This window comes from Stegastes partitus, unplaced genomic scaffold, assembly GCF_000690725.1.
Source record: "Stegastes partitus isolate 25-593 unplaced genomic scaffold, Stegastes_partitus-1.0.2 Scaffold207, whole genome shotgun sequence".
Classification (NCBI taxonomy): Eukaryota; Metazoa; Chordata; class Actinopteri; family Pomacentridae; genus Stegastes; species Stegastes partitus.
The window spans coordinates 542,806-556,309 of record NW_007577938.1 but is presented as its reverse complement, the minus strand read 5'-3'; the positions used below and the strand labels follow the sequence as shown (position 1 = coordinate 556,309).

General features: G+C 38.2%; 1 protein-coding gene across 1 annotated transcript in view; it reads left to right on the top strand.

Moving 5' to 3' along the window:
- The window catches only part of itga10 (integrin, alpha 10), a 64,725-nt gene that overhangs the window by 31,280 nt on the left and 19,941 nt on the right, over nt 1-13,504 (top strand). The window contains exon 8 of the mRNA XM_008280706.1: nt 6,974-7,124. Coding sequence (XP_008278928.1) covers nt 6,974-7,124 — 151 coding nt within the window. The remainder of the gene's footprint in view (nt 1-6,973; nt 7,125-13,504) is intronic.

Sequence of the window (13,504 nt, the reverse complement as noted above, 5' to 3'; positions counted from 1 at the left end):
CAGATGTGCAGATATGGGCGCTGGCAGCGGGCAGGAAAAGTGACGGGGTACAAAAACAGTGAGATTAGCTGAGCTGGACTTGGCGGCTGCTGGCTCAGCAGGGCTGCAGGTGTGGCAGTGACTGACTGACCCAGCCGCTGCTGCAGCTGTGAAAATACCGAGACGGTCGAACACCTTCGCACACATTCAGCTCCTTCTGACTGTACTTTCAGGGAGCCGGCGTTCGTTCACAGCATTCGTTCCCTTCGCTGCACGTCTGACCTCTGACCTTTAGCCCGACCTTGTCCTTATTATAAGCTTGACCCTGAACACAAGCACTAAAATAGCTTCTAAACGAACGGACACATTAACTGTTCGGTCTCTGGAGGATAATATTCAAAGTTAAGACTTTTGTCACACTGATGGCGACCGTTAAAGTATAATTTGAATGTTATTGAGCAAACCTCCCGCTGATAGCAGGATTTTTTTCAAAAATAAAAAACCTAAAATGCACTTTTTCACATTATGATGCACAACAGAGAACATTTTATAGGTTGTAAAGAACTGAAAGTGGTCATTTGTTGAATTTGCAGCATTCGGAGGTCATATTTATTGAAACCAAAAACATCTTCACAGGTCAAGTTGTGTTTTAACATAGGACCCCTTATTTAAGAGCAGCTTCACGATTCTTGCATCCATCAAACTTGTGAGTTTTTGGAGAGTTTCTGCTTGAATTTCTTTGCAGGATGTCAGACTAGCCCCCCAGAGCTGCTGTTTGGATGTGAACAGCCTCCCACCCTCATAGATCTTTTTCTTGAGGATGCTCCAAAGGTTCTCAGTAGGGTTGAGGTCAGGGGAGGATGGGGGGCACGCCATGAGTTATTCTGGTTGTTTAATCGTAGCAACTGGACCTGCTTGAGTTCCCTGAAGACGTTCCACCTCTCATCCAAGAGGCTTCATCAGCTCTGACTGACTAGTTGGGAGTTCCAGATACTGATATCCTAAAGGAGCCATTACCACCTGAGTTTCGGTTTCAGCTGGGGGTTTGTTGCTCCTCCCCCTCGTTATGTGAGTCGTTAGTTCTCCCCCTGACACAATGGGGTTCATTAGGGTCTTTGTGGCTTGGTGTGGATGTGAGTTTATCTTCCTGGGGAGAGATCTTAGGACTGAGTTGTAAACAGGTGAGAGGTGATGCCTCAGACCTCCACTTCTGCTGAGGGATGGTCTTTCCAGTTTGACATAGATGGCTTCTTTCCCTCCTCTCTCAAACCATCTGTCCTCCCTGCAGGCTAACATCTGTATGTTGTTGTCTTCCAATGAGTGTCCTTTGTCCTTGAGGTGCAGGTGGACTGCTGAGTCCTGTCCTGAGGAGGTGGCTCTTCTGTGCTGAACCATGTGCTTGTGGAGCGGTTGTTTAGTCTCCCCGATGAATGGACTGCATACACCACGTTGCTTTGCTTGTGTCTCGGTGTCTTGTCCTTAGGGTGAACCAGTTTCTTTCTCAGGGTGTTGGTGGGTTTCAAGTGTACTGGATTGTTGTGTTTGTTGAAAATCCTCCTGACGATCCTCTACAAAACCCAGAGGAGATAGAGGGGGAAAAAAAGACCAAGACAGGAAACAACATAGTCATCCCCTATGTTGCAGGGGTTTCTGAAAAGCTCAGGAGGATTTTCAGCACCTTCAGGGACCCTAAAGGGGCCGACCAGCTCTCTCCCCATGATTCCAGCCCTAAACTTGACTCCACCACCTCCTTGCTGATGTTGCAGCCTTGTTGGGACATGGTGGCTGTCCACCAGGCATCCACTACTCCATCCATCTGCACCACTCAGGGTTGCACGGCACTGAAAATGAGTCTTCATGTATTTCCGGGCGCACTGCAGCCGTTTCTGCTTGTGAGCACTGGTTAGGGGCAGCCCAATAGAAGGTGTATGCATCACTGCAAGCCTCTGGAGGATCCTACACCTCGATGCTCACGGGACTCCAGAGGCACCAGCAGCTTCACATACCTGTTTGCTGCTTTGTGAAGGCATTTTAGCAGCTGCTGTCTTAATCCGATGTAGTTGTCTGGCACGAACCTGCTCTGAATCAGGTACAAATCTCTGAACAGCACGATGATCACGCTTCAGTTTTCGTGAAATATCCAATCTGTCCAAGGCATTTAACTATTTCACGCTTTTCGACAGCAGAGAGGTCCTTTTTCTTTCTCATGTTGCTTGAAAACGGTGGTCTGCGTAATCATGTGGAACGTCCTTCTTCAGTAGTTTTTCCTTTAATTGGGCTCACCTGGCAAACTAATTATCACAGAAGTCTGAGATTGATCTCCAAAGAGCCCTGAGACACATCCGTGGGTTTAACTGAAAAACAAGAAATGTAATCTTTATGACACCTACATATATTTTGCATAATAATTTGGAACGCGGTGAAAATCCTGCACTGCAGCTTTAAGACTGAAAAACAAAACAAGAACCAGCTGTATATCTAAAAATACATCTTTGTTATTTTAATATTAATCATTAAGCTTGTGACCCCCAAATTGCTCTTAATACGCGTGTGTGGAGGAAAAATGTTGGTTTGGACGACAAAGTAATGAAAATATCCAAAAGCAACTTTTTGTTTTGGTTGTCGCCGTTCGGAGAGGCCCTGACCTGGACCTGAACTCCCAGAAGAGTTGAAGGCAGCTCTGCGGCGGCACGCTGAGCCCCGCTCACACTTCGTATATTCACATCTCCTCCAGAAATAGCCGACAGAATCTCCTGCAACGTTTAATGTGTGATTTAAAGTCAGACTCTCCGACTGCTTCATTAACATGAAACAAAGCTGCAGAATGGGATTAGATTCCTGCGCCGCTCCACCCGTCTGCTGTGACTCAGCCGCACAAACACAAACCGCTGCCGTGTCATTACCACACTGCTGCGACTCCATAAAACGGGCAGTAAATAGAGTCAGGCCTCCCAATTAGCGCCGCTCACTTTCTCTGCTCTTTCATCTTCCTTCTTTCTCATCTCCGTCCTGCTTTCATCCTTCAGCTCTCTTTCCTTTCCTTCCCTCCTTACCTGTTTGTGTCTCGTCTGCTCAGTTCCCCCCCCCCCTCTTTTTTCCGCCTTCTTCTATTCTTGTGTGTTTTTGTCTTCGCCGTCTGTTTTATTCGTTGGATTTTAACCATTAAGCAGCAGAATTTATGACCTCTGTGCTCAGGAAAATAACAGTTCTTCCATCACCAATTAAAGAACGTCTGTGTTTAGTGGATAGTTTTTCATCCATTTTATGTGCACTGTAAAAAAAAAAGATGGAAGAAAATATGAAAATGAAGTTAAATGGTGAAATTCTATCATCAAAAATCATAAAAACATTGGAAATAATGTCAAATATCTGTAAAATTATCGTGTTCACAGATTGAAATGCAGTGAAAGAGTTTAATTTTAGACATTGTAGAAAAAATAAATAGTATTTGTAAAAATACAAATTTATAATTTGGACATGACTTACATTTTTTTCCCCCTTTTTTTCAAAAATGAAAATGTAAACTAATCCTTTTTTCTATGGTTTTAATAGTTATTACCTGCAATTTAACAAAACAGTGAAACTCTTGTAAATGACAGTAAATTGTTTAATAGATTTATTTTGTTTACTGTAAAAATGTCAATCAACACTTAAAAAAAATTCTACTAGATATTAATGATAATGCCATTTAAATAATGACAAACGATTTTACTAGATATTAGCTGTAATTTAACAAAACAGGAAAAATCTGTAACATAGTTAAACAGTAATTTACCATTTCCAATATATTTTAATATACATAATTTTCTTTTTAATAACAGCAACAATCTGTAAGACAATGACATTTTTGGCTGATGTAGGTACAATAACAATGGTGAAATTTTACATTTTTGCCCTTTTTTCAAACATTAACATGTAAATTAATCCTTTTTTTCCCCGTGGTTTTAATTGTTGTTACCTGTCATTTAGCAAACCTTGTAGAAACAGTAAATTCTTCAAAAGATTACAGTTAAAAACTGTTTTGTAGTTTGGTTTGTTAAAGCACTAAAGGTGTTTTTTTTTTTTTGTAAAAATGTGAATTTGTACTTTTTTCTTTGATTCTACTTGATATTATCAGTATTGTCATTGAAATAATGACAAATATCTCAAAAGATATTTTTTGTATTTTTACTAGATATTATCTGTAATTTAACAAAACAGGGAAAACCTTGTAAATAACATGAAATTGTTCAAAAGATTAGGGTTTTTTTTTACTTTATAAAATGTGATTTAATACTTTTTTCTTTGATTCTGCGAGATATTAGCGATGTTATCATCATTCAAATAATGACAAATACCTGTAATATAAAGACTTTTTGTATTTTTATTAGATATTATCTGTAATTTAACAAAACAGGGAAAACCTTGTAAATAACATGAAATTGTTCAAAAGATTAGTGTTTTTTTTTATTTTATAAAATGTCATTTAATACTTTTTTCTTTGATTCTGCGAGATATTAGCGATGTTATCATCATTTAAATAATGACAAATATCTGGAATATAAAGACTTTTTGTATTTTTATTAGATATTATCTGTAATTTAACAAAACTGTGAACATCTGTAAAATAGTTAAACAGTTATTGACCATTTCCAATCCTTAACATACATAATTTTCTTTCAAATAATAGCAGATATCTGTAAAACAATGACATTTTTTGCTGATTTAAGTGTCATAACAGTGGTGTAATTTTACAGTTTGGGCCTTTTTTAAAGGATCTTTTTTTCTGTGACTTTACTCGATGTTATTTTTAATTTAACAAAACGGTAAATTACTTTTTTTTTCTTTTTTTCTTTTTTACAGTGTAGCTCTTTAAAGTTCTACTTTTAAACTACTACTTTTTCTAGCATATAATTAGAGCTCCAACTAATGATCATTCTAATTATCAATGAAACACTTGGTTGGTAAAACATCAGAAAACGAGGAGAAACACCAAACACAGTTTCCCAAACTGGCCTTTTTAACGCCCACCAGGTGGATCCATGAAGAACTTTTGACTTGGTTCTTTTGCTAGTATTCTGTTGAGCACCGTTTGTGTTGCGTCAAGGAACCGTGATGGTTCTCTGAGGAACCTTTGGAGGTTCCTGGATGAACCCGTTTTAACATGTTTCTTCTCCAGGATCCCTGTGAAGAGCCCTGTTTGGTTCCAGCTGGTACTTTTGTTCTTCTGGGTGTGATTCATAATGTTTGGCTTCGTTTCTCTGCTCCTCTGTGGCTCTTCTGTTTGTCTTTCAGGTCTTTTCTCATCTCCATCCTCCTGTATTTGTTCCTTCTCCTGCGTTTCACCTCCTCTGCTGCCTCCTGTGTAATTTGCAGGCTGCTGAGGGGGAAACGGTTGTTTTTAACTCTGAGTTTCTTGCGGCTGACCACGACGTTATATTTAGTCCGGGGCTGGAGTTGGGCCTGACGATGACTGAGCTCCCCCCGGCTCGCTGCGCTGTCGGTCTGAGGCTAACCAGCCGCTGAATGCCGGAGCAGGTCCTGCTGAGAGCAGGTTTCCTGCAGACGAACAGGGCGCGGCTCGGCCCTGCTCGACTGTTTGTCATTTAGGTTTCCCCTCTGACTCGCAGTGCAGCCGGATGGGAATGCACACATGCGGTCAGTGACACATGCGAGCTGCATGCGATGACCAGTCGGGTCAGCGAGCGGCAGCGAGTCGACACGACCGGTGGAGCTGAGGAGAGTCCAGCTTTAGTGTTTTTCCAGCTTCTCATTTTCTCACAGGAGCCCTCGGTGATGTATATTATCTCACCGGAGAGGTTTGTTTGACATCTTTGGAAACCAAGTGACCAGATCCTGATCCGTTTCCCACCTCTCACTCATCTCATAATTAGATTTTCTTTTTCTTCTCCTTCGTCTTAACCTTCTGAACCCCAAACTGTTTCTAGGTGTTTTTTTTCATCGCTCCTGTCCTGTTTTTCTTCACAATTTTTCACAAGTCCTGCACCTCTACAGAAACAGAGCAATCATGGCTGCAAGCAGAAATAACTCAAAAACATACTCTATGCAGAACAGAACAAAAATTAATCTTCAAAAAAACCTTAAATCAACACATGCTACATTTCTCCAGCTGCCCCCAGCTGTAACCAATTTTGGAGAAAAAAACCCACGATGGCTCTACATATTCTAGATATTTTACTGCTTTTATTATCTAATTTGTCTTCATACTCTTATCTCCTGTCTGCTTTGCATGAACACAGCCTGCAGTTCAGCCTAATTTAGCCAAAAAAAAGTCCCCTGATTTTTTTTTTAGTCACATGATTATTGGTTACAGCTGAGCCACGAACACGTCTTTTTAACTGTCAATTTTATATGTATTTTATAATCCTATTAGTTCAACCATTTGTTTTAGATAGCTCTATAACAGTAGACACGTATTTGATGAATTTTTCCTGTTCATTTTCCCCGTCACCCATTAATAGTTTGAGGACTGTTGGAAGTTGAAAATCAAATTATTTTTTCTGTTTTTCTGTTTTTTTGTCATGTGACTGCTGGTCACAGCTGAGTCAGTCGTACCTTTATGGTTGTGATAAACAGAGCAAAATTTTTAGTTTTTTTTACAGAATCTGGTCAAAGTGAGCGATTTTTTTTTTTTTTTACCAAATTCATAAAGAAGACACAAGAAATAAAGCAGTTTTGATGAAATATCACATTTTTAAGGTAATGTTTGGGCCACTGGGAGTTGAAAATACGATAATTCTCTCTGTTTTTACAGTTTTGTGTTGATGAATGATGTAATTTTGGCAATGTTTTGGTGTGTTTTTTTTACAGATATACATTTTAAACCTGCATAAATGCTGACAAGAAAAGACTTTTAAAGAAAGCAAGCTTTGCGAGTCAAATAAACAGCAAATTATTAGGAATTTTAAGCAATAAAAAAATGCAATAAGGTTACAATAAATTCAGTTAAGCATGATTTATTTAGATTTTTCTGTCTGTCCTTGTTCCTCTGCAGCACCGAGGCGTTCAGCACCGAGCGGGGAGCGAGGGACGGCGCCACCAAAGTGATGATCGTGGTGACCGACGGAGAATCTCACGACGGGGAGGAGCTACCGGACGCTCTGCAGGAGTGTGAGAACAGAAACATCACCAGATACGCCATCGCCGTGAGTACATCCACCAACGTCTGGACTGGTTTTATGTATGGTTTTATCTTTAGCTCGTCTGTATGTCTTTAAACCAATCACGTCTTTTTGTGTGGTGCTGAGCCCGGGATGCAGCAACGGTGCCCCTGCAAAATAGTAACAGAGGGAATTTCAAGTCATCTTTTGCTCCTGTCACACTTTTCCTGACTGTGGGCTCATTTCACTGCAATATAAAGTCCATAACCCATGTAGAAGGAGAGAGATGTCATCTGTGCAATATGACGCTTTTAAAATGACACAAAATGCAAACAAAACAACAACAAAAAAAGCTGAATTTCTTTAAATATTTACAACATGTACAACATTTTTCCACGTTTCTACAGCTGTTACCAACACTGGGGTGGGGGAGGAGGCTCTACATACTATAAATCTTTAAATATTCGTATGTTTAATATGTGTTTCTATACTGGTCTCCTCTCTGCTTCGTGTAAACACTGCCTGTAGTTCAGCCTAAAAGTCCCTGAATTTTTGTAATGTGACTTTTGGTTGCAGCTAACTCACTAAGAGCTTCACAAAAGAGGCCAAAGTGCAGAATTTTGTGTTTTTTTACCAAATCAGGTTACTGCAAACATATTATATTATATATTTTTGGCAAATTTTTAAAATTACACACATAAAATTTAGTTTCCATCTTTAGACAGAACGTCTCATCACAGATTTCTTTTTTCAAGTAGCATCAGAAAGTTAAAAATCCGACAAATATTTCTGTTTTTGCAGTTTTTGGCTCGACTTTTTAATAAAATATAACATGGCTTTTTAAAGCTACCAGCGTTTTTGGGTTAAAGAATAACATTTGTATATTGAAAAAAAAAAAAGTCTTCCAACTTTTTTTTTTTTTTTTTTAAATACTACTTTTGGTTGCAGCTAAGTCACTAGGAGCTTTGCTAATGAGACAAGGAGTGCAGAATTTTGTGTTTTTTTACCAAATCTAGTTACTGTAAAGTGTTTATTTTTGGCAATTTTTAAAAAAATTTAGTTTCCGTCTTTCGATAGAACATCCCATGACAGATTATTTGATTAAAGTAACATCAGAAAGTTAAAAATCCAACAAATATTTCTGTTTTTTCAATTTTTAGCTCGAATAAATGTAGCTCAGTCACTGGAGCCTTTGTTAATGAGGCAAGGAGTGCAGAATTTTGTGATTTTTACCAAATCTGGTCACTGCAAAGTGTTTATTTTTGGTCAGTTTTTCAAATTGAACACGTAGAATTAAGTGATTTTTTTTATTTTTATGAAATATCAACATTTTAGTTTCTGTTTTCAGATTTTTACCTCAGAATGTCCCAACACAGATTATTTGGTTCCAGTAACATCAGAAAGTTAAAAATCTGACAAATATTTCTGTTTTTACAGTTTATGGCTCGACTAAATTACGTAAGTTTGGCAGTTTTTTAAAAAAATATAACACGCCTTTTTAAAGCTACCAGTGTTTTGGGGGATTGTGAAGGTCAAAAGAAATAATATTTTCATATGTAAAAAATCTTCCAACATTAATTGTTTCAGCCAGAATCATGAAAGAATCTTTATTCTGTGTTTTATTTGATGGTTACGGTGCATTAATTCCAGACTCAGGAGCTCTTTGTGCCTGTCTGGTAGAGCTGCTGCTGATCCTCTACAGCAGCAGAACATCCTGACGTTCCTCTAACATTGTGTGAACGCGCTGCGGCGGCTGAAAACACCCAGAAGCGACCACACAATGTCGCCGCCACTCCCCCAGAAATAACATCCCCAAATTACCAAATGAGCCCCTTGGCTCGACCGAAATAGCTGATTGGGAACAAAAACTTCTTCCTCGGCAGCTCCACCCCGACCCCCTCGTCGGAGACCCTCCCTGGACCACAGGACGGGCTGGAGAACCTTCAGAGAACCACAGAGCAGGAGAACGGGGCCAAACATGAGGGCAGAGGGAATGTAGGCCAAGTCACGTTAATGTTCCTCAGAGCTTCTGAGGCTGAATCTAAACCAACAGCAGCTCATCAGACTGAACAAACACCAACAGTCTGGTTTGTTTATGATTTCATTGTGTGATGATGATCAAACTATTGCCCCACAGGATGCTTGATGTGCACAGTTTAGGTCAAAAATATAGATTTCTTAAAGTAATTTATTAAATGAATCAGATTTCGGGGCTTTGAATATTAATTTTCTGAAAAATTGTCGCAATCATTTCATTTTTCTGCTAAATGGAAAAATTAAAACATCCTGTGATGAAGACAAACCAGACTTAAACACTTACATTACATTTATTATTGGTGATTAGAAATTACACTTTCCTCTACAATTAAAAAGCATCTGAGGATTTCCATTGCTGGAGATTTGCAGAGGTGTTTACGTGGTTCGGTTTTTCTTTGCTGCTTTTAAACTTTAACATAATTCAGTGTGTTTTAAAACAACAGTGAGCAGAAGAGATCCATGTCGATACAGGTGTGGAAACTTGTGGGGTTTACGACGAGCTTGTTTTGCACGTTTACTCACGAGAAACGATTCTAATCCTTCAAAATTTTCTTCCTTTATTTAGCGGCAGCAAAAAGGTGAACCTTTTTTAACAGGTTTTCCTTGTAGTATCATAAAATTTTCTGTACAGATTTTAATTAATTCAAGGAGGAGATTGATTAATTTATCAAAACAATGTCATTAAATTTACTTTTAAATTGACTGACGTTGACGTTATTATGTCAACCATCAAGATAATGTTTCTGGTTTATAAGATTTATCTAAATTAACATTTTATTTTTATTTTATTTTTATTTTTTTGTTTATCTTGCATCAATGCTTTCAGCTAGTTGGTGAAAGAAGGTCCCTTGAATGACTTTTTAGAACCCATGATGTTCAGCAGCTGTAGTTTGGAGGTTTCCAGATGAGAACTTTCACAACAGATTTATGTATTTACAGAGTATTTACAGCTTTGAGGAGTCAAATACATCTCCAGGGTGGATAAAGGCCAAAATAACAAACAGATCCGTGTAAAGAAAACCAACTAGAACCGATTGATAGAAGCAGCTTCTACCTGCACACTCCAACTCACCAACGTCTGCATCCAGTTTCATGGCGGCTCTTCCTCCTTTAGGGGCTCAGATTCTTTTACTCATAACAGGAAAAAGTCGACCTCATCTTGTCTCCAGAGACGACACGAGAGAATCCCTCAGGTCATTACAGTTAATCATGTGGAAAGCAGATTTTACTGCAAATCGTCAGAGTTCACGTTAAAACAAAAAGTGTTCGTCCACAGACACGCAGGGAGTCACAATCATCAGCACATTGATGATGGTTAAGGCTTTAAGATGTCGTGAAAACACTTGAGTCGCGCCACAAGTTTAGCCGAAAACGTTTCAGATTTGACAGTTTGAAGGAACGAATGCTTCAGAGAAAAACAAAACTAAAACTCTGCCATTAAAATCAGTGATGCTGCTGTTGAATTTATCAGAGGTTCATAAATTAAATTGTGTTAGTTTGACACGTAAACCAGAAAATAACAATAAGGGCCGGATCATTATGGTTTGTTCACGGCTGTTTTTAGTCTACAAGGAGATTGATAACACATATTTGGGGGGGGGGGGATAGCCAACTTGCATTATTTTTCTTTGACTTGCTATTTAGAAAAAATGACAATACCTGGAATCAGCATGTATTAATACTTGTGGATCTGTGTAGAATAGAACAAAAAAAAATAGAATAAAACTTTATTGAATAAAACTTTATTGATCCGTGCGGTACAAAACCTCGGGGAAATTGCTACACCAGAAAAACAACACAACACCAACATAAAATCAGCAACAACAGCATCCAAAGTTCAAAATCAAAATCAGCATTCAAAATTCAAAATCAGCAACAACAACAGCAACAATAATAACAATAATAATTATTAATTATAATAATAATAATAATAATAATAATAACAACACTGGATACAGTAACATATTGCACACAGTCCGGTGATCGAGCATGATGCTCTATCTCACCCCAGTGTCCTCACTCCTCACTCCTGTAATACCCCTGACATGCAGTACTGTTACCTCTATGGCTACTACTTGTGTATATTTTGGTTTATTTTTTATTTTTGTACATCTCCTAAATGTTGGCACTCTCTTTTGCTGATATAACAATCAGCAAATTTCCCCACTGTGGGATTAATAAAGGCTTATCTTATCTGAGTTTAGCTTATCTTAGCTTATCTCAGCTAAGCTTATCTTAGCGTAGCTTATCCTAGCTTTTCTTAGCTAAGCTTATCTTAACTTAATTAGCTTATGTTAGCATAGCTTAGCTTACCTTATCTTGTCTTAGCTTACCTTATCTTATCTTAGTTTAGTTTACCTTAGCTTATCTTAGCTAAGCTTATTTTAGTGTAGCTTATCTTACCTTAGCTTATCCTAGCTTTTCTTAGCTAAGCCTATCTTAACTTAGTTAGCTTATCTTAGCATAACTTAGCTTACCTTATCTTTTCTTAGCTTACCTTAGCTTATCTTAGTTTAATTTACCTTAGCTTATCTTATCTTAGCTTACTATAGCTTATTTTAGCTTAGCTTATCTGATCTTAGCTTAGCTTATCTTAGCATAGCCTATCTTAGCTTGTCTTATCTGATCTTGACCTAGTTAGCTTATCTTAGCATAGCCTATCTTACCATAGCTTATCTTAGCTTATCTGATCTGATCTGATCTTAGCTTAGCTTATCTTAGCATAGCCTATCTTACCATAACTTGTCTTAGCTTATCTGATCTGATCTTAGCTTAGTTAGCTTATCTTTGCATAGCCTATCTTACCATAGTTTGTCTTAGCTTAGTTAGCTTATCTTAAGTTTCCATAGTTGTTACCAATATTGGGGGAAAAACTGAGGTTCTACACACTATAGATATTAAACGATTTACATTTTTCATTTGTTTTCATACTTGTGGAAACACTGGCTGCAGTTTTTCTGAAAAGTCCCTGAATTTTCATCACACGACTTTTGGTCGCAGCTGAGTCACTAAAAGTTGGTCACGGTTTCTACAAGAAGCGCAGAATTTCTTGTTTTTTACAAAATCTAGTTACTACAAACGGCTGATTTTTAGCAAATTTTTAAGTCAGACATGTCGAATCAAGTGATTTTTAAGGAAAAATCAAGTTTAAACCAAGTTTTCAGATGGAACATCACAGATAATAAATATTTCTGTTTTTACAGTTTCTGATAAATGTTGTCAGTTTGGCATTTTTTAAAATACAACATGCCTGTTGAATCTACGAGCATTTTTGGGGTTGTGACGGTCAACAGAACTAACATTTGTATAATAAAAAAAACATTTATTGTTTCTGACAGAATCATGAGAGAATCTTAACCTCCAGATTTATTCGATAGTTTCAGTGTTTCACGGAGCATAAATTCCTCATTCAGGAGCCGTCTGGTAGAGCTATTGCAGGAAACATTAGGATCTGAAGCTTAGAAGTTGGTCAAGTTTACTAAAATGAACTTGTTTTTACAGTTTCAGGCTCCTGTAAACTCTGACGATTTGGTGATTTGGATATTTTAAAAAGAAAAAATAAGGTTCAGATGCCTTTTAGTTAAATTTTACAAGTTTAATTAACAATAAAAATATAATGATGATTTTAAAAAATGCAGAATAGTGTCTGACAACGGGTCGACTCCTCACTGACAAACACAACATGTGGCCAGAACACAAGTTTGGGTTGAAGTGAGTCAGATGACAAATGACAAAAAGCAACAAACAAAAGCTGCAGGCTGAAAGCAAAAGGCATCGAGGAGGGCTCTGTGGCTGAATGTTTGCCCAGAAAGCCTCGGCGCTGACAGGTAATTACTGCGTGGAGCTGCAGCCATGTTTGATGCTGCGAGCCGCTGCGTGTTCGGTGCAAACGGCTCGCTGGGGAGGTCGAGCTTTAAAAACAGAGAGCTGTGTTTTATCCATCAGCTCCAAGTGCAGGACGTCGAACGTTGCTGAGTCCTCACCATCAGGAAATGGGCTTTACATTTCAGCTTTTCTCTTTTGTCTGGGCATGATCAAACAAAAACCAGCAGCGAATGGCAGCCCGAGTGGAAAAATCTCAACTTCTACAAGATCTAAACCATCTGAACCCCACACGAGGCTTTAAAAGGCATGTTTTAAAAAATCACCAGAGTGACGTCATGTATCAGAGCCAGAAACTGTAAAAATAGAAGAATTCTGTGTATTTTCCCCTTTCCAACAATATATGAACACAATATGTGTGATGTGTGGTTCTGTCAGGAAAATTACCTAAAAATCATGATATTTCATTAAAAGGACCTTTTTTTTTGACACGACTCATTACAGCAAATTAGTGAATTAAATGTGTTTTCATCACTCAAAATACAGTTTAAACAGTTTTTATATAC